General features: G+C 41.5%; 1 protein-coding gene across 4 annotated transcripts in view; it reads right to left on the reverse strand.

The window, feature by feature from the left end:
• The window catches only part of BICD1 (BICD cargo adaptor 1), a 194,288-nt gene that overhangs the window by 33,505 nt on the left and 138,506 nt on the right, over window positions 1–22,277 (reverse strand). For all 4 annotated transcript variants that reach the window (XM_064457805.1, XM_064457814.1, XM_064457791.1 and 1 more), the window contains exons 4-6: window positions 19,319–19,756; window positions 10,730–11,824; window positions 1,849–2,000 (exon numbers count right to left, since the gene is read on the reverse strand). In XM_064457805.1, coding sequence (XP_064313875.1) covers window positions 1,849–2,000; window positions 10,730–11,824; window positions 19,319–19,756 — 1,685 coding nt within the window. The remainder of the gene's footprint in view (window positions 1–1,848; window positions 2,001–10,729; window positions 11,825–19,318; window positions 19,757–22,277) is intronic.

Raw genomic sequence — 22,277 nt, forward strand, 5'->3', positions numbered from 1 at the left:
AGTAATGAGCTTACAAATAAAGATTGACACATGCATTTCTAATACACACACAACTTTGCTTTCTTAAAGAAAATCTTTAGATGCCAATGAAATCAATGGAGCTACCTTGGTTCACACCACCTGCTGAGTTGGCTCTTCATTTCTATTATGGCACTACACATACTCTTCTGATGATGAACCTATGATTAATTTGTACATGTCCTGGTTTCAGCTGGGATAGAGTTAAACTTCGTAGTAGTAGCTAGTATGGGGCTATGTTTTGGATTTTTGCTGGAAACAGTGGTGATAATGTGGAGATGTTTTAGTTGTTACTAAGTAGCACTTACACCGGTCAAGGACTTCTTCAGGTCCCCGTGCTCTGCCGGGTGCACAGGAGCGGGGAGCGGACAGAGCCAGGACAGCTGACCCCAGCTGACCAAAGGGATATTCCACACCATACGACGTCACCCTCAGTATATAAAGCTGGGGGAAGAAGGCGGCGGGGGGGACGTTTGGAGTAATGGCGTTTGTCTTCCCAAGTAACTGTTACGCGTGATGGAGCCCTGCTTTCCTGGAGATGGCTGAACACCTGCCTGCCCATGGGAAGGAGTGAATGAATTCCTTGTTTTGCTTTGCTTCTGCATGCAGCTTTTTCTTTACCTATTAAACTGTCTTTATCTCAAACCATGAGTTGCCTCACTTTTACTCTTCCAATTCTCTCCCCTGTCCCACCAGGGGGGAGTGAGCAAGCGGCCGCGTGGTACTTGGTTGCTGACTGGCGCTAAACCATGACAGTACACAGTACCAATGTCATGGCATGTAAATGTCCCTTCTCCTTCCTTCCCACCTCTCCCAGCTGCTGCTGCCACTGTCACTAAGCAACAAAGGACCTTAGAAGGCTGGAAGAGGTAAGATGGCACTTATATACTGCAGGGAGCACTGGAGAGATGTTGGCATGAGGCATGAAGATGTCTTATCACCATTGGACTAAAGCACAAGCAAGAAATCGGCACTGTGACCATAAGGGGAAAAAAGCGCCTTGATAGAATAATTTCCTGAGGGTACTAATTTCCTTGCATATTTGGGAATTAAGAATTTATTGATGAAAGTGTTGGATCTTTAAAAAAAAATATGTTTTTAGGTAACCTTTTAAAAAGCAGGTAAACCAAAAGCTCTTCCAAAGAAGGTGTGGGAGAAAGAAAGATGAGAGATGATTAATTACTGCCCTGCCAGGAGGGACTATGTAACGGAAGATAAGTGAAACTTTCATCCTGTGAAGAAGATAATAAATGGGATATCACAGCAGGAGAAAATAAGAATTCATGCTAGAGTGGGAAATTGCAGTGGCCTCACAATTATTGGTGCTGGATTACAGCATAGGCTCGTCGATGAAATAGATTTTACTACTGGTGAGTAATAAATCTCACAATAATGAAAACATGTGATTCTGAAGATCATCATTAACCATACCATAGCTTTACATGACAGGATCATTGCATACTTCTGAATGGGAAAATCAGCCACATAAATCTACTCTTTGATTTCCACTTTAAAGAGCCCTATAAATGCAAATATACTGGAGGTTGATATTGGCATTTATAACACTTTACTCAAGGTTATATTGACCTTGCTGTTCTCCAGCTTATTTTCCAAGACACACATCTCGGTAGCACTTGAAAGCTTGCAGGTTTTGCACAGTGTGCACTCTAAGACTCACTCACCTTCATCCAGCAAACCCCTGACCTTGCAGAAAATAATTTCTGTCTCTCCTCCTAAGCACCCAACATACACAGCTAAGTCTGTTCTCACTTAGCACACACATATTTACTTCTACAGTGCTGAGTCAGACGGTGAAACCATTTCCCTTACCTGGTTGCAAACATTGCTCTCAAGGATGAGAAGGTTGCTGCATCTTCCTTCAGAGCCTTTAATTCATTCCGTAGTTTGGTCATGGTTTCAGTCACCATTGCTTTTTCATTTTCGTATTTATTCTTCAAATTGGCTAGTGCCACTTCAGCTGTCTGAAAACACAAAGAAGGACATATGCTTATGAGACATATATCTGATAACAGCTAAGATGCCATGTTTGATTTTACTTGAGTTCCTTCTTCGTTCATACAGTAAAAGGCAGTTAGACCTGAGCTTCACTGCCCTGCACCCTTTAATGTCTTCTTTTAAGTTGTACTCCATGAAACCAGGAAAAGGAGAAAGCAGTTGAAAAGACAAAGCCAATTTCAATGCACTGGGAACAACTCGATACCTTAAATGTCTCTGCAAAACTGTGCAGCTGTACATTGAGGGCTCAGGCAAGCAAGTTACTACAGCTTAACTATAATAACTACTCCTACCATGTCATTTGAGCTGCAATAAACAATCAGGTGGGTCCCATGACCACATCACAAACAGGATGGATGGCACATGAGACTCAGCATCTGTAGCCAAGGTGGGAACTATCGTGTTTTGCCTCATGATTCCTGCCAGCTGAGACTTTCCTTGGGCAGGGTGAGTGCTAGGCCCTGACAGCTTGCTTTTATGTCTGAGCACTGGCAATGACTACTGTTGTACAAAACAGCATTATTTTGGCAGTTTTAACCGCTACAAAAAAGAACAAAAAGTGTAAACCACAATTGTCATTTAATAGGAAAGCAAGGGTTTATAGTCATCCTATTCCTTCAATTTTTCTGCTTGCTCCTTTCTTTTTTCAATTTCATCCATTACATTAATTTATTGCCCTACTGCTTTTAATAGTTACATATATCTTATTTCTGCAAGAATTGAATCTTCTGTTTTACCTATGAAGTCTAGAATAACTTTGAAGTTGTTCAAAATACATAGCTTTATAGATTCTTTATACCTACTGCTGCTATGAGACATTTAAAATTATTGCCATTGAATGACATAAAAAAAAAAAGTTTCCTTGTACATTTACTCTGGGGGTGTGTGTGTGCTTATGGTTGTTATTTCGCTTCATTTAGTGCATAAATTCTCCTCTTCTGGAGAAGAGGAGGCTGAGGGGAGACCTTATTGCTCTCTAAAACTACCTGAAAGGAGGTTGTAGCAAGGCGGGGGTTGGTCTCTTCTCCCTAGTAACAAGCGATAGGATGAGAGGAAATGGCCTCAAGCTGCACCAGGGGAAGTTTAGGTTGGATAGTAGGAAAAACTTCTTCACCGAAAGGGTTGTCAGGCATTGGAACAGGCTGCCCAGGGAGGTGGTGGAGTCTCCATCCCTGGAGGTATTTAAAAGAAGGGCAGATGTGGTGCTTGAGGATATGGTTTAGTGGTGGACTTGGCAGTGATAGGTTAGCGGTTGGACTCGATGATCTTAAGGGTCTTTTCCAACCTTAACAATTCTATGATTCTATAATAAGTTGCAGCATTTCATATATGCAATCAATTTTCCCTGTTGATCTTGTGGGTTCTTGAGCCATCACCAGGGGAGAGAAATGTAAAAGAGCATTAGTTTTAAGCAACCAGCAAACAGACACGACAAAAGATGGTAATGTCCAAAGGGTTGGAAACATATTTTAAACTCACTTTTCTGAAACTCAGTACATTTCCCACTAACAATGTCTCTTAACAAAAGGACATATTACCATCTCCTACTAAAATACAACTCTAATAGTTTGTGTCTGGGGAAATAGCACAGTTAGAAATCGCAGCATTAAAATAATTCTTTTTTTTTTTTTCAACTGTACAGTCATCAATAATGTTTTCTCTATTTTCACACTAGTTTACATGAAGAGATTTAACAAATCACTAGTAACTACTTGTTATTTGGTGTGGATTTTTCCACACCAAATATGAAACCATCAGCAATACCTGTTTAAAAATCAACCAGTGAGGGTTATATTCAAATAAATGCAGCTTTTCTCAACCTTGCTGACATATGCTTTGGTGTAACGTAGGATGGTAGACAACATCCTACGCCTTGGCAGGATAAAGCAGAAATCATCAGCTTTCTATCTGTTTTCAGCCATGAGCCAAAACGTACACTCATAAATTAACATGGAGAAGAAGGATTAAGTATGTTTAATAAAGGGAAATCTAGGAAATAATGCATCAGAGGATAAATTCCTATTTAACAGATACGATTAAATCAGATTTATTTAAGAATTTTCAGGTCACTAATGAGACAGAGGTGATTTATGAGAGCACAGGTAGACTCTCTAGCTCAAACTGACTTCTGCTTTCCCCCTAAGGCAGCAATTCAGATGTCTTTGCTTTGTAAGAGAGACACAGCCCTATTTCCCTTAACATATCATAACTCGTCTTCGAATTCAGAATCCATGTAAAGACTTTCCCTTGTTTAGGAATGAAAATGAGCTAAAGATATGTGCCACTTTGCTAGACTTTTTAAAAAAATTGTTGTTTCAGCAGTGGGATTACATATTCCATGTAAACCCAGTAATTTACACATCACTGAAACTGTGCACAATGATCAGACAGATCGTTGTGATGCTTATGTTTTAGTCTGGATGTCAGAGTAAGTTAAATCGACACGTAACACTACAGGATGGAAAATAACTTAGAGAATTTAGTTGGTGCATAAAGTAACAGAGGAAGGACTGTGTCAAAGCTTCAAACCTATTTTATCCATAAAACAACACATAGAAAATGAAGCATAAATTGCAAAACCTGTTGGAAGCGAGCACCTGGTGGCTCTCCATGCACCAGGTAAGCTTTGAACACCCCTTTGCTGGCTATAGAGGGTCTTCTGAAAGCCTCCTAAGTGAAGAACTGATGAGCACAAGTGGTCTAATAGAGAAGCAAATACAACTAACAAAAACGTGTTTTTAATAGGCAAGAGAAAGAAGGGGGAAGCAAGCAAGGGTAGCTTCTGTGAGAAACCTGCAGACAGGCAGCCAGGGCCAGCAGAGCAGCAGTGCATTGCTATAGCACGAGGCTCAACAGGTCCTTGTAAGAGCTGGTGGGCGCCCAACTGTGCAGATGCTCAGGTTACCTACAGCTCATCAGTTTGGGACCTGGATGCTGACTGAAGCAGATCACTGTCAGACTCCGCGGCTCTGAGGATGACATTTTACAATGCAGCCAAGTCAATCCATATTGGCTAGCTGCCACCAGAACAATTACCCAGCCTTTCCCCATCACCTACCCTTTGCACATTGGGTGATTTTCTTCTAGGCTTACTGTGAACCAGTTTGGAGAGCCTGAAGAGGCAGAAAACTTGCCTGAAGCACCCTGGAGCCAGTATGTGTGGTGGGGAGCAGGGCTGAGGGGACAAGGCTGCTTGGACTCCATCCTTCAGAGGTACTTATGTGTCTGGTCACCTTAGCTCCACTGCTAGACTGTGCAAGAGTAACAGGGACAAGATGAACTGAAGCCATAGCTTCCTGTAACTCTTCCTTCAGCAGCAGCCCTAGTCTATATGATTTGTGTTTGTTCCCCCTCTGAGTCAATCTCAAAAACTTGCCCATTGAACTACATACATGTGGTTGTGCCTGAAACCAGTTCTGCAGGATAATCTAGATTTTAAAAACCTGGGACAAATGGTGTATTCAGAGAGTGCTCTGAAAGGAAGGACAGGACAAATAAAAGTCTGCATCCCCAAGTAGTGGATGCCAGAAGGAAGCAGATGCCCAGGACCTGGCTTTGTTTTTAACAGCTCTTCCCAAAGCATTTGGGAAACCAGAGCTGTGGTTAACTACAAAACTGTGGTGGAGAAAACTTTGTTTCACATAAAAATGGAACCTCTGAGCAACACACATGGAAATGGAGAGCACAAGAAAAAGATGAAAACACAGAAAAATGTGTGACTACTCTTCAGTGAAGTAAATAATGTAATAGGACAGGAGAGGGGCTAATGACACTCCTGACAGGGGACCTGTCATGCAGAGGAACGGGGCGAATGCATTACCCAGCCACTCAGCGAGCTGCCTGGAGACACAGGATCAACAGATTGCAGAGCACATAGCATTTGCTGTGCAGAGGACATCACCTGGAGCTGACAGCAAAGCTGGGAAGGAGCAGAGAGTTCCAACACCTGGACTCCTGCGGGGTGTGAAACACTGTCCAGGAAGAGAGAGCTGGGGCACGCAGAGCTCAGCACTCCCATCCCCAAAACCCAGCCATGGAGCTGCACAGGCTGAGGTGGGCACACACCTGAGGCACTGCCAGAACTAACGGTGCCCTTATCCTTACAGAAGAGATGCTCAAATCCAGCTGCCTAAAGGTTGCCACCTTAATCCTGAAATCTGTGAACAAGCCTCATTTTCTGTATATATAGGCATTTTAAGACAACTTTATTCCCATTCACTTTACATTAGCAGTGCAAGAAGAAACCAAGTGAAAAAAAAAAAAAATGTTGCTGAAATAATATTAAGCCCTACAGTGGTAAGTACTTTATTTTTTCACACAAGAAAACAGAACAGTAGCCTGTGATCTTAGTGCAAAAATCAAACGTGGTACTGGTACTTTCCATGCAGCCTCACTTTCCCAGCAGAAATTCTACTGTATTCTGTCTACATCCAGGCATTTGTTTATAGATAAGGTACTGTATGTCTGGGGTTATCAGTTATTTTTTCTGAAGGACTTTTATGGGTACCTCAGTTATGGGAGCTGGAGACACCATAGTTATGGCCAACACAGATGCGAAGGTCTTGCTGACTCAACTCCTTCCCATCAAACTATTTACCTATGAGAACAACCGATCATTTTTCAGTCAGAATTTCAGGATATTAAATTCCCCTCAAAGGCAGCTTTGCTTTCTCATTGCTATTAGAAATCAAAATCAAACCCATTATTGAACTGGTCCTAAAAGTTATTATATAATTAATTTGGTATTACTTTACAATTTATGCTACTTGGTAATGCTAATGCTACTTGAGTTTGCTCCACAAAACTGGTGCTGACACAGTAATTATGGCTATGAGTAAATGGATACATAAATCAAGGCCAGGTAAGCAAGCAAGCTAGGAAGATATATGTGCCTTGCTATCTTGAACAATTGATTCAATAATCCATTTTCCTGGGCTTAGGTTTGCAGTTTCTTAGAGCAAACCTTGCTCTCTTTTTTGTGTTATAGGATTTTGTGTATTGTTTGCGGCCCAGCCTAATGCTTAATGTTTATTTGAAAATATTGTTTAAAAAAATATGGCTAGATGAAAATGAAATATCATCAGATATTGCCAAATGCATTAAACTAGGCAACACCTTGTCAGGTTCAAACAGAAATTTATTGTATGTTGTTAAAGATTTAAAAGGTGCAGCTGCACTGCTGGAGTGCCAGGCCCACTGCAGCAGGAGGAGGCAGAAACAGACTCCTTCAGGGCTCTCCTGCAGTCGGGTAAGTTATTGTGAAGATAAGAGAACAAAATTCAAGTCGGGAGGCAGAAACTCTCTTCTTTTTCTCTTCGGATGAACCATTTGCCCTTGTGTACCTGGATAACAGGATGTCAGTGCACTGCGACGAAGCGTATTGCCAGGAAAACTGTACAAGTCTCATTTTAATCTGATGTTGCAATACTTCTGGCAGTCACCAGATAGCACCCGTGCTTCCCTGGTTGAGGGTGTGACTTCAATACCGAAATGCAGACTGAAATACCAGACCCAGGGGCCTGCTACTGGTCTTCCCCCCTTGGATCTGAATGGCAAGATTCTCTAGGAAGGCCAGCTCTTGGCATTTTTACAGTGCATTTGGCTGTGCTCATCCTGCTTACTCATATTATTCCAACCAAAAAAGCTTCACCTAAAGTGTCTCTCTTTGGAGTCCTAAAAAATATAGGTGTTTTGTAACAGTATTGCTGCAAAGCACGATGAGCTGCGATGTGGCCCCTCTGGAGGCTGAGGACGGGCCAGGGCCCCCGGCTCCCCACCAGCTGCACGCTTCCCTCTCACAGGGGCTGCCGCAGCTCTCCCTGCTACCTCGGGCAGCAGCAGTGTCTTGCCATACTACATAAGGGACAAAAAGATATAATTTCATATTAATTTCAGCTTCATTAGGGTGTGAGGAAGGTTTCTAACAAATCAAAATTCTAGCTAGCTTTTGTGGTTCTGGGGCACAGGCGAAAAACTGAACCAGATGTCCTCTGAAGGTCATCTAAACTGAAACCCATAAGGGAAGGACACCCCCAGCGTATTACTGCTTAAAAACTTTTTATTTTGGAGGGGAAGAACTCATGGGGATGAATCTTGACTCCTGTTTTTTTTGAATATGAGATGTGCTTTTGGACCCTAGGAAACACCCATCACTTGAAGCTGGCAGTACTGCTAGTGCATAATAAAACTCACCCCACCCTCTGTAACTTTAAATTTCTCCTATCCTTTTATATTATTATGTCTTTTAGCTTTGCAAGTTTGAGGATATTAATATTTGGTTTGCATGAACAGTATTGCAAGATACTATACCCAGTCATACAGTTACCAATATCTATGCTGCTATCCAATAAATAAAAGTTTAATTAATAGCACCTCCTTACTCAGCAAATCTATCTTTCCCATTTCAGTGAGCATGCTTTAGGATGATGCTTTATTTCTGTCAGCAATAAAAGAGCAAGACTGAGCTAGATTCTCTGGTAGTATTCAAAAATAAATGATAGCTCTATGCTAATGGAAAAAATGTTTAATTTGGAATCTAAATCCTTATACCTCTATTACATCTTAATCAGATTTTAATTGCATGGAAAATCCACATATAATTGCTCAGAGCAATTATTGCTTAGCCAGAGATGGTATTTAATTACTTGAATTAATATTTAACATGTGTTGTATTGGAGGGGGGAAATGCTGTAAAAGACTCAATGTATATTGAAATATTGCTGCAATTTAAAAATCCCCAGTACTCTAGAAATGCAGTTCCAGATCCAACAATCAATTAAACTTGAAACTGTAACTTCAGACTACTTGACTATTGGGAATTTTAACACCCAAATCCCAACACTGTTATCAGCTAATAGTATCCCAAGCTGTTAACCACGATTCATGCCCCCATGTGGTGATCACTGCCCTGCTTTTAGATGAGTCCCAGGCAATCTGGAAAGACTCTGCCACTGCAGCCTCTTGCATTCAGACTTAATTCTGGGCATAAGAAGATGCACCAAAGTAAATTAAACTATTTGCATGCTTAAATCTAATTTTTTAAGTGATTTGAGACCTGCAATCTAATGGATACAAAGGGCTTGGAAGGATGTACTATGCAAAAAAAAAATTGACAGTACTCTTGAAAAACACACCATTACAATACAAGGTCCTCTTTTGGCATTTGATATAAAATGTGGTAATTCTCAGCTTATCTGCATTGGTGAAACATCAAAAATAAAGTGGTTTGATGATTTTTTTAAGCCGTGATACTTTTCAAAATAATTTGAAATTTTTATTATCATTAAAATATTTTTTTCTTTTTTATTCTCTTAAAACAGTTACAACAAATCCTTCTCAAAATAAAAAACTGCTGTTACTGTTTCAGTCAGCTTTATCATATAGTGATATTGTCCTTGTCTTTAAAAAAGAAAATGGATTAAAATTAAAAATTATTAAAAATGTGACAATGTCAGGAGACATTATTTCTGACTAAAAATAAAAATAATTTTAAAAAATTCCAACCACCTGTACTGAAAATAACTCAGCATTTCACCTGCTGTCTTATCAAAGAAATCATAAAATCATAGAACGTCCTGAGTTGGAAGGGGCCCAAAAGGATCATCAGGTCCAACTCCTGCCCCTGTACAGGACAACCCCAAATTTACACCATATCTCTGAGGATGTTGTCCAAGCGCTTCTTGAATTTTGTCAGGCTTGGTGCTGTGACTGCCTCCCCGGGGAGCCTGTTCCAGTGCTCCACCACCCCCTGGGTGAAGAACCTTTTCCTAAAATCCAACCTAAACCCCCCCTCGCCCATCTTCCTGCCAGTCCCTCAGGTCCTATCATTGGTCACCAGAGAGGAGAGATCAGCGCCTGCCCCTCCTCCTGCCCTTTGAGGAAGCTGTAGACTGTGATGAGGTCTCCCCTCAGTCTCCTCCAGGCTAAACAAACCAAGTGAGCTTAGCTGCTCCTTGTACGGTTTCTCCTCTAAACCCTTCACTGACTTTGCGGCCCCCATACAGAACGCCCAGCTTCTGTATGGTCCAAAGCCACTGGTCACACTCATGCCTGCCATTCTTTTCCTGAGGCACACTTTAGCTTTTGCGGCACTTATTTTTAATCCCCTTAAATGTGCTGGTGGGCATTCAAGTTTTGCAGCCTGTGGAATATTACCAAGAGCCAAGGACACAATGGGTTGCTTGTACCGTCTGTTCTACTACATCCCACCAGCCAGGCCACCTGCAGCTGCTGACGTGCTAGCCTGGGTGGTCTCCCCTACGCTTGCCCTCCCCACCGCTCCAGCAGTACCTGCCCTGGCAAGGGGTCAGCATGCACCTGAAAGCCTCTCTATACACACTCCATTTTGTTTTCCAATGTTGGCAATCTTATCATTTTGCAATAACACTAGCAACGTGCCTGTGCATCAGGCTGGGTGGTAGGTGATCCCTCCCTGCCCCTCTGCTATTCTCTTGCTCCACAGGAAAGGCTCTTCTGCCTGTGCCCTTGGTGAATGGTGGGTGCTGAAGAAAAGCAGAGCTAAAAAGCTTAAAGACGAGGTGGGGAGGAAGGGAAGAAAGGTCTACCCTTGCTATGATTGAGTGAGAGGCTAAATAACCTGTGAGTAAAATCTCTCTCCAAAATACTCCTGGGAAAGCTTATAAGTGACCTGTATAAATAACAGATGTTCCTGACCGACTGTTTATTAGCATCTTACCTGCTTGTTGGCTTTCAGCACTGCTCTCAGGGTTGCGATTTGCTCCCGCTTTGTACTCAGGAGTGATTTCAGTTTCAGTATCTCTTCCATTAAGGCTTCCTTGTCTTTATCGATCATGGGCACCAGCTCCCGAGCTGCAGCACGCTGGCGTGACAGCTGCAGCGACCGATCAACAGCCTTCTGCAAATGCTTGATTTGGTCCCTTATTATGGCATTGAGGTTGTAGATGTTCATCGGCTCTTTGCGGATGTCACTGGTATCAGAGACAGGGGAGGAAGGAGGGGCTGTGATGACAGGAGAAATGGTAGGTGTTTTCGTTGGGCTCTGTTCCTTGCCAGGCTCCATGGCCTCTTTCGTCACCTGCTCGGTTGGGGTCCTGGCTTCTACAGGCGACGCCACCCCCCTTCTGGCGAGCCGCGGGGAAAGGAGGCCTCGAGGGTCGTCCGGTCCTTTCAGGCTCCCGCTGCGGGTGACTCTGCTTTGCCTGTAATAGTCCAACATGACCCTGTTTGGAGTCTCATTGTTGCACAGGCAGACATGATGGTAGAGCTGAGCCAGCTCCTCACTAAAAGTCACCAGCTCATCCTGGGCGGTGTTGAGGGTATTATGGTTTTCATTTGCTATGCTTGTCATCCTTTGCAACTCCTTTTCCATGTGGTCCATTTTTTCCTGGCTTTCCTTGGTCGACTTCTCCAGGTTTGTCACCTGTTCGTCGTACGTCTGGATTCTGCTCTCATACTTGGCCTTCTCTTCAGTGTAGTTTTCCACGTATTTATTATATTTCTCCTTTAAGGCTTTGATTTCTGCTTTAAGGTCTATCACCTCAGTAACAGCTACTTTGTATTTACATTCTAGGATCTCCAAGCCATTGATGTCCACTTCATAGTCATGTGCTTCCTCGCCAGGGTCTCGGCCCTTCTCACAGTCAAGCTCAGCTTTCAGCTCCTTGTTGCTCTGCAGCCCCCTCATGGCGTTGACGTGCTCTGTGAGCCTGTGGACTCGCTCGTGTTGCTCGGTCAGGGCTCCCTTGGTGTGCTCCAGCTGCGTCTGAGACTCCTGCAGGTTGGCCAGGAGAATGGCCTTCTCTCTCTCCACCTGCAACAGAGTCAAAGTAAGAAACCCAGGATCTCTTCCTACCCATGCTGAACACCAAACCCTGCAACCACATTAACCTCTTCCACTCCCCCACTCTGCATACACAGATTGAAGGCTTCAAAGAGATTTTAGCTGTATATCCTGAAACCGTAAAATGAAGTCAGAGAGAGGTACGTATAACTTGTACAGGATTATGAAGTCCCAGCCTCTGTTACAATTTGCAGTATCACTAGGTCATGATTTTACACGTTACCCACTGAAGAATTACTTAGTGCCCAGTCAGCTAGAGTGATGATAATGTATTTATTACGACATATGTTCCCTGAATTTTAATAGGCATGAACTGCATCACTGCCAACTATCAGTCAACTATAAGCCTTTCCACTGGTACATATGCATTTCTCAATAGAGTTTGAGAAATTGCCCATTAATAGCTCTACCAATCCTTCACAATATTTATTTATATACTTGGACTGTTGTAAACTTTCATTAAGGCTTGATTACTGAATGCAAATACAGTAAACAAATGGCTGTGTACATCTTCACAGATTAGATTAAATAACCTGCTCTGTGGGAATGTAACACAGATCAGAAGGCTGAGCACATGCAACTCCCAGGACTCCCCGTCCCCAGCACTTAACTATAAGCAAAATCCATCCTTTTGAGGACAAGGCAGAAAAATCAGGATTTGTGGTATAACTAACAAACCACTGGTTCTGATCTAGTAAGTTCCTTTTTGAATATCCACAGAGAAATGTGGAAGTTAAACACCAGAAGAGGTCATGGAAGAGGACTCTAGAAGTTCTAATGCACAGCATCTCAAAGCAAGGGAACAAGAAAAACATAAAGTTTTATTTGCTCAGGTATTTGCTTTTCATTATAACACCCCTGAGAGATGCCCATTTCAAATTTTAAGTGTAACACTCCAACTTTTTTCCTACGCCTTTGTCCTGTTCCAAGTTGTGAATTGGGAAGCAGATGATGGCACAAGGAGATGTGATCCTTCTTGCTTCCATGGCTTTCCCAACAGGATCCTGAGCCTACCAGGTTTTCTGCTCCTTCTCTCCCACTGTTGCAGTATCTCAGCCCTGTGTTTACACATGCAGTGAAAATGGCATGTTCCACGTTCCCTTTATGAGTGCCTGAATTACTAATTCTGCGAATTCAAAGCTGTCAGTTTGGAAAAACTCTTTAAAAAGTATTTCCTTTGCTATCAACATCCCCCCAGGCAGTATTTGGAAGAGAGTCAAATCAGCCACCATGAATCTTACTGAAGGAAAAGAAGAGCCTTTTAGAGACTGAGAGGGTATTAATACCATCTCACAAAATGTTCCAAGCACTGCCTCAGACTCCTGTGTTCTCATAACAAGGCTGCTGCTCAGAAGTATTAAAGCACATGATGATCCCCTGATTTTACAGACAGGCTTTCAAAACATGGCCTCTATTAGAACCTGCAATCAATTGCAGGCAGAAACTGTAAGAATAAAAATAGAAGCCATGTTAAAAACATCTAAAAAAATCAGCCTAGTTTTCTTGTGTACAGGTGACTGATGGCTTAAGAATTAAAAAAACAGGGCCAAAACTCATCATTATTTTATGATCCAGGAAAAGTGTGTCTCCTTAGATATAGGGCGCTCCACTTTAGGGACTACATAGTCTGTGCTGTAATGCAGCAGAGGACAGCTGAGTACCACAAGTATATTGATACCTTTCTCCATTTCATATTGCTTCCCTGTAAGGGAAGAACCCCCCTTGGAAAGAAGAGGTATTGTCTATGTTTAATTAGCTTGAATCTAAACCCCTTTTTGGTCAAGCATTGCTTATGTAGCATTTGATGTTTTAATATTTAACCTAAGCTTAAAGACAGGATATCTTGGCCATCAGTGTTACCCATTTAATCAAGGACAAATGGTCCTTTTGGAAGAAAATAAAGGAGAGCTGGCAAGAGAATAGAGCCTTGAGTTGTCCTTAGGTGACATATGACCTTATATATGGATAAAAAGGGTTAGGGTGCTTCATCCATGAAGACCACCAGAGATGGCCAAGGACTCCCAAAGAGAGGAAGACATGCGCAAAAGCACGTGAAGTGGAGCAAGAGGAGTGACTTAATGTCATTACACAACCTATGTAGATTAGAATGAAAATGTATTAGATAGGTGGGATGTGTAGGAATTCATTGTATAAATACAATGAAGGAGCCAGCTTCGGCGTGCTTGATTTGTGGAAAACCACCGAGTGCCCAGGTTTGCACAACCCTGAAATAAACAAGCGACGTCTCTCCTGAGCATGTGATTATTGACTCATTGCACACTGGGCGATGAATCCACTTTTCAGACAACATCCCTGTTGTTGCCTCAGTCTGCCTGCCACGCTCATTGCTGCTCACCCCCCCACGTCAGCCCACTCGTGTCGAGAAAATCCGAAACAGAGCAACCTTCCCTTTTGCCAAGAGCATCTAATTAAAAGGTGACTGCTCTCCACAGATTTCTTGGTCAGACCTATGCTGGGGAGCCTCAGAGAGCTGCCCAGCAAAATCCTCCTCACTAGCTTTCCTCTGTTTTTTCCATCAAGCAGTCTGCCCCAGGTGTGCTCTCCCCAGAAACTTTCAGCTGAACTCTGGTTATTATCACCTGGTATAGCAGGTGTTACATAGGCTTAGGTGTTAATTGCATTACTCTCATCAGATAATGAAGGTATTTATTTCTTCAGGGTGGTAAGGTGAGCCACACATATGCATGAAAAATCTGAGTTTTGGTTAATTTAAAGGACCATCTCACCCTATGGTGAGAAAGTCATATCGATAATAATGTTCCATACATTACACACCAAAGGCAGGTGGCTTTTTAAGGTGTATGGGTTCAGTGTGGGTATATTCACACAAAAGCAGGCAATTAACTGTAGATTGCACTAGCGTAAAAATAAATATAGAGCTTACAGCCAGAGAGCCTTTCCTTTGAGAAAGTAACTCAGTGTTAAAGCAGCACAGTGTTTCAGTGTCTGCTTAAATTAATCAGACCAAATTGATCCTGCTAGCTTACTGATCTCAGACATCATATTCTATAATGAAGGAAAACTATAAAAGAGCTAGTTGAGATCTTTATGACCATTTCTCTGCTGAACATGAATGGGTTCTGGAAGAAAATACTTCTTTCAAATAGAAAGGGTTGTCTCCAGAGAAAACATGCAACTTTTAAAACCCATATACCAAATTGGACAGTAGGTAAAATGAAATATGTAGATCTACTAAATTTTACTTATTCTGGTCCAGTAATTATGGATTAAGCTAATCCGCTTCTGTTTAAAGTTATAAATACATGCTCCTACTTCCAAGGAAAAAAACCCCAAAGCTCCAACTCAGCCCCAAGCACACCTTCTGCATATTAATGACTCTGCTTTTCCAAGTACAGTAATTATATTTCTTGTTCTAGACAATACTATTATTTCCATCCACAGAAAACTTTTGGGAATTGCAGTTACTTTTTATCCAGTCGGTGGGTTTTTTTTTTACATTAAAATTAGTAGCTGCAGTAAGGATCTTTTTCATCATTAATGAAAATAAAAGCAATTCAAAAGTAGCTGTACCCATTTCACGATGCATCCTTCCCTTCAAAGATTTCAGTTTGAGGAGATTTTCTTCCCAGTTTGTTCTACAGTTTGCAATTATGGAAACCAAATGTACTGGGTTTGTGTGGTGAGGCTTTGGTAAAAGAGGAAATACAGGGGTGGCTTCTGTGAGAAGCTGCCAGAAGCTTCCTCCATGTCTGACAGAGCCAATGCCAGCAGGCTCCAAGATGGACCCACTGCTGGCTGAGGCTGAGCCCATCAGCAACAGTGGTAGTGCCTCTGGATAACAGATTAAGGAAGGGGGAAAAGTTGCTGTGCCACAGCAACTGCAGCCAGAAAGAGTGGTGGGAATATGTGAGAGTAACAACTTTGCAGACACCCAGGTCAGTGAAGGAGGGGGAGGAGGTGCTTCAGGCACCAAAGCAGAGATCCCCCTGCAGCCCGTGGTGAAGACCATGGTGAGGCAGGCTGTCCCCCGAGGGCCCGTGGAGATTAATGGTGGAGCAGATAGCCACCTGCAGCCCGTGGAGGACCCCACACCAGAGCAGGTGGATGCCCAAAGAAGGCTGTGACCCTGTGAAGAGCCTGTGCTGGAACAGGCTCCTGGCAGGACCTGTGGACCCATGGAGAGAGAGGAGCCCAGGCTGGAGCAGTTTGCTGGCAGGACTTGTGACCCCACAGGGGACCCACACTGGAGCAGGTTGTGAAGAGCTTCCCAGCCCGTGGGAAGGAGTCATGTTGGAGAGTTCATAGAGGACTGTATCTGTGGGAGGGACCCCATGCTGGAGCAGGGGAAGAATGTGAGGAGTCTTCCTCCTGAGGAGGAAGGAGCGGTAGAAACAACGTGTGATGAACTGACCACAATGCCTATTCCTCGTCCCCCTGCACTGCCCAGGGTGAGAAGGTAGTGAAAATCAGGAGTGAAGTTGAGCCTGGGAAGAAGGGAGGGGTGGGGGGAGGGTGTTTTAAGATTTAGTTTTTATTTCTCGTTATCCTACTGTGATTTGATTGTTAATAAGTTAATTTCCCCAAGTCAAGCCTGTTTTACCCGTCACCATAATTGCTGAGTGATCCCTCCCTGTCCTCATCTTGACCCACGAGCCTTTGATTGTATTTTTCCTCCCTCGTCCAGCTAAGGAAGGGCAGTGATAGCATGGCTTGGTGGGCACCTGGCATCCAGCTAGAGTCAACCCACCACACCAATTTTACCATTGTTATTTATCCTTTTTTTATTTATTATTAACATCAAGATATTAGTGAACAATTCCTGGTGGAGACTGGAACAAGCAAACAGGAAAACTCAGTTCAAGAATGTTGAGTCTCTTAACCTGAGTTTTCCAAATATTATGTTGGCCTCAGGAATAGGGAAGGCACCACCATGGAAGGAAGAAAGAATTCCTAAGCTTTAAAGATAAGATGGATAATTCTTCCCACTGGACAACAAATATGAAAGCAGAGCAGAAAGCCTTGAGCTTTTCCAAGAAAATCTTAGAATACAAGCATTTTCAGCAAGATATTTGTTACTTAATGAATTTAAAAGATGGAAAGGGAACACTAACAATCAAATCTCTTCTAATGACCAGTGGAAATCATGCAGTAGCATCTTGAAGCTGCAGAAAGAACTATATCTGTCATACTAACTTTCTTGGTTAAGGCTTCTTTTTGAGATCGCTGAATAAAAATTTTGCTACATGTGTACAACATGGCAAATCTGAAGTTTACTTTTCTCAGAAAAGGAGCCTGCTGTTCTGTAGACATAAAAATGCTTCCCAAGAGAGGGTCAGTTCCTTCAGCAGACTGTACAGAGCAGCCATTTCAGAGAAAACAAGAGGAACCCATACCAAGTATTGAGATGTTGCTGAACGAACAACACATTGCAAAGACACTGCTGAGGAGAAAAAAATCCAGTTTTGCTGAAGAATTACCTGTTGTCAGCTTGAACCCGATTAAATCTCCTATCTACTATGAGGAAAATTTTTTGATGAATTTTTCACATTTAATTTGCGTCACCCAAGATGAGCTGATGCAACTCAACAGAGAGGACTATCACTTAAAAAAAAGTACACATCAGCATTTTGCAGTAAGCCTTCTCAGTATCTAAAGAAATCAGGTTTCTATCTGGGTCTAATCCTTCTTTTTACACCTTTTCACATGATTAGAATGCTGAGCAATGGTGGTGGCTATTTGTGTGAGGTTGCTGGGGCCCAGCAAAGCTGTTGTGACCAAAAAATTGTTATATTTATTATCTAGGATCCCTCTAGGGTCCTGTGATGGGCAGTTTGTGGCCAGTGGCTGTCAGAAGGCTGACTCTTTGTTTAAGAAGTGTAAAATAAATAAGTTTAAGTTAGAAATTATCAAAATATTTGCAGTATCTTTCAAGTAGAAGTTTGCTGATCCATCAAGCTCAATATTTAATTGAATAAAATCAAGACAAAACATGTCCCAACAATGCTGTTTTCCATTTCCAAACAGCTTTTACTCCAAATTTACACTGCATAAACTTCATTGTAAACTATGTTTGAAAATGCTTATGTTGTATTTTAAAATGTGAACATTTCAAACCATTTTTTTCTGAAGCAGTATTTTATTTTTTAACATTGCATTTCTCGATGAAATCAAAAGCTGCATATAATATATATGTCCATATATTATATACAGAAGTGTATATGTACATACACATATATATTTTTATATACACATATATATAAACTATTCACACTGTTTATGTTTTAATACTGGAAAAGTTTCTGACAGAATTTTTCACAAAAATAAAATTCCAAATTTCAAGCTTTTCCACTTGAATTATGTATATCTTGCATCAAATTTATTTGTGCAAAGCACTAGATGTCGTCAGTGTTTGCCATGTCATAGCTCAGATCAAAACTTCCCACGGTGTGTTTGGCACTGAGATAAATAGAACAATTAACTCTTCAGCAAATACAGGGCAGACCACGCAGGGATTTATTGGTCTCTAGCAAAGACTGAAAATTGGGTTTGCTCTACTTTACTTCTAAACTGCCCTTTATATTTTAAGCAGTAAAGGATTTACATTTAGCCTCTTTAGAAGAGGCACTTTTTGGAAGCCCACAGCTAGAAAATGCTGGATGTTTCCTTGATGCTTCCAAAACCTTTCAAGTTCTTGTGGCACAGAAGATGCTCAACAGCTCCGGCAGTGGGACCCTTTCTCTGTGTGGCACTGTACCCCTTTCTAAGATGATGTCAGCATCGGGGCTGGCAGCTTGAGTTTTTATCTGGCTTGCATCCCAGGCTCCTATTCTGGTTATGCCTGTGCTGGGCTTGGATGAACAGAGAACAAATGCTCGCTCTATAGTCCCCAAGGCACCCCCTGCAGCCTGTGCATCCGCTGGGGCTGCCAGGGTGGACAAGGGCACTCTGTGACATCTCATACACCACATGCTCCCCGAGTGCACAGTTATTAAGAGGGGCACTCCTCTTCTTTTGTTCTCTCTTGACGGTATGCCAAATCTTGTTCAAACTGAGTTTAATGGCAAAAACTCCCTCTGACTTGCAAGGGAGCATAATCAAGTCTGTCTGTATTTTAGTGGGTTTTTTTCCAGGTAGCTTTGGACATACTGAAGAATACTTTTTTCCACTTGCAATTTCAGGGACATTCCCCATCATCAAAGCAGGAAAAAAAGAATCTAATCATCTGCAACCACAGCAACTACGTCCCTTTCTCCTCTTCGCACTAAACATCTGCTCAGATCACACTGACTTTTTGCAGACAGATCCTCTATTTACTAGGGATATTTCTAGCAAAACCTTAATATGAAGAAACACCAAAGCAGAAGTCTAAGAACAGGACATACATGGTCAAAAAAGTCACTGGGGGAAATCATTGCAGAAGCAGGCACTAGGGTACATAGGATGTGCATCTAAACACTTCAGGACATTAAATTCAGCTCTTACCTGCATGAGTTGCTGCTTCAGTTTCTGTATTTCTGATATGTTGAGCTCACTGAAGAGGTCAGAGACGGGATGCAGAGATTCTCCTTTCCTACTCGTGGGAGTTCGGTAGTCGCCGTTGAGTTTCACGAGAGGCCCATGGATATGTCCATTCATTTTGTCGTCATTGTTGGGCTCGGCCCCGTCCTCTGCAAACTTCAATCCATCTACTGATATATTAATATGGTTATTATACATACTATCATTGAGGCTGATATACTGGGAGAGTTCCTTCCTCAGATTGTTCTTTTGCTCTCTTTCATTTTTTAAAGTTTCCAGAGCTTCCTCCAGCTGATGCTCAGCAATCTCCTTCAGCCGGATGGCATCTTCTAGCTGACTATTAAGCAACACTGTCTCCTCCTCAAATCGTTTAATCTCATGCTTTAAGCCTTCATATTCAACCTGAATTAGACAAGACAAAGAACATTCATAATACTAAAACTTGAGTCATGAAAACCTGCCATTTATCAGCCTTATTGAAATAGGTGTTACAGAAAATACAGTTTGAAATACCAGACATTGCCTACAGCTGCAGAGAACTGGCTGCACAGAAAAAGCAAGTGGAGACCTGTTCGTTAAATACTCCACTGCTCACTTTTTCAGCATGTGAAAATCAAGAAATATAACACCTTCTTCTGAGTAATTTATGACAATAAACAATGTATTTCATGGAAAGAAGGGTCTTTAGTAGCAGATATCCTGGTAACCATGGATTTATTATGAATTGCCATAAGCAATGTTGGTATATCATGGTAGGTAGAGATCTCAGGTTAATATAGTCTGATTTATTAATTGCAAGTATTATGAAGATGACTTCTTCTCTAAATTCCTACCAGATGTAAAGTCACTCAGGCATGGATACTCTAAAGTATCTGCTGTCTTAGAGACGTTCAAGTACAAAAACTGTAGAAGAGCCTCAACTCTCTTCTCTGCATCATACAAGCCTCTCCATTATTCAAGAAGCATTTGATTTTAAAAATTAAACAGCAAACTATTCATACAATCAGTTTAAACTCTAAGATGCCCCAAATTGTTAGAGATTTTTAAACTACCACACAAATTTACTAAGCAGCTTATCCAGCCACACAATCCTTGAACTGTGTGTTGGGGGTGCCATTTTGGAGCACTTGGCAACCTGTTGCTCTGACAGCGCTGCCCGAAGTGCTTCCCCCAGTGACCTGGTGCAGCCTTGTCAGGCTTGGAGGGACTTGCTGGTCTTTCTCCTTCTCAGAGGGCAGGATCCCCACACCACACCTAGGTGCAGTATTTTATCAAGGTATTTATTGGCAGTGTGGACTAAAGAAAAAAACAAGCTGCTGCTCTCTTCTTCACAAGGCAGCTCCCACATTTATTCAGTCCTTTCTATGGCACCTAACAAGAAGCAAAGCCTAGGTTTAGGCTATCCAGCTCAAATCTATCAATTTCTCATTGATATGAAAATCAAAAACATGAGTGAAAAAATAAAAATTATCTATCAAATATAGCTCAAAACCAGTTGCTCAGCAATATCTAGATGGCACAGCCGATCCCCACTGCAGAACGCCTTCCCTTGCTGGCTCTTCTCATCTTCCTTTTCACTGTTGGAAAATCCCACAGCAATGAAAAGGAAGAGCTTTGTTTGTAAAGGTTCTTGTCCACGCTTGACCAACTCTCCTGGTAAAAATGATCATGCTTTGATTTTTAATTTAATTCTAATCATGTTACTCATCTACCTTTTTATTTCTAAATGCAAAAAATTCCCAATATTGGGTGAAATAATTTAATAGTTTGGTGAAAGAGGGAAAGAAAATACTGAATTTTCATGCTTCCATAAAAAAGCTTTTTTTCAGTTAAGACTTTTCTCATTCAAATGCATTAATATGCATTATTATCTGCAGAATATTTTTTTATTTGACGTATATATTTAAACAAACTATAATAAGGTTCTGGTGAAAATAGAAATATCAGCAATTCCTACTGGAATATTTATCAACCTGTCATAAGTTTTGTACTCATACGCCTTTGGAAAGGCAAATTTAAAAACCAAAGCACTAATCTTCAAACCCAGAGAATGGAAACGTTTCAAACAACAAAGAAATATCCAAAGCCATATCAGGAAATGTCAACAGAAAAGGAAAATCCATATTTTGAAGTCTACATTTAGAAACTTGATACCTTTTCTGACTGGAAAAAGAGGTCACTCTGAAAAATTATTAAAATCCATCAAGAGCTATGTTTATAACTTAAGGACATGGAAAAAGAAACCATTTAAAATTTTAAATCCATGTGAAAAACAGAGGTCTATATTATCTATATGGTTACCACCCCATGGATTCTTGCTTACAAAAGCTACAAAATAACCCAACACAGATAATGACAGTTTAGCACTAAGACTGTAACATATGGTTTTGTAAATGAAAGAATTAAAGTATAAAATGCTCTTGAAATTTTATCTTGTAGATCAAAGCTATTTTAGGAGTCACAAGCTCATGGATATGTGATATAAAACTGATCTTTAAAGCCATTCAAAATGTGGCATGGTTTTTTTCTCCACAGACTGCTGGCATCCAGCTTCATTACGAATAAAATATTATGGGCAAGATAAACACCTGCAAACGTATTTTCTTCTGGGGGAAACTAGGACTGTCCATAACGGGGTCTTTAATTTCCTGATAGTGTGAAAACGCCTCCTATGAGGTTGGTGAGGAAAAATTCTGTGCCTCAAAGGGGGTATTTGCTGGCTTGGTAAATAACTCTGACACAAAGATGATCTGCTATAAATTTAGTTTCAGGAGTGTCAAAGTCTGGGTACCTGCATAAATAAGGAAACAATGTACCTATTTCTATTGCCCGCGTATTCCCTGTGGCATGGCTCCATTGTTTTAAAGGTTTCAGTTGCATTTGTGCTAGAGCAGTAAAATAGCAGTAAAAGATCACTGAAATA

The sequence above is a fragment of the Phalacrocorax carbo genome, chromosome 1 (genome assembly GCF_963921805.1).
Source record: "Phalacrocorax carbo chromosome 1, bPhaCar2.1, whole genome shotgun sequence".
In the NCBI taxonomy this organism is placed as follows: domain Eukaryota; kingdom Metazoa; phylum Chordata; class Aves; order Suliformes; family Phalacrocoracidae; genus Phalacrocorax; species Phalacrocorax carbo.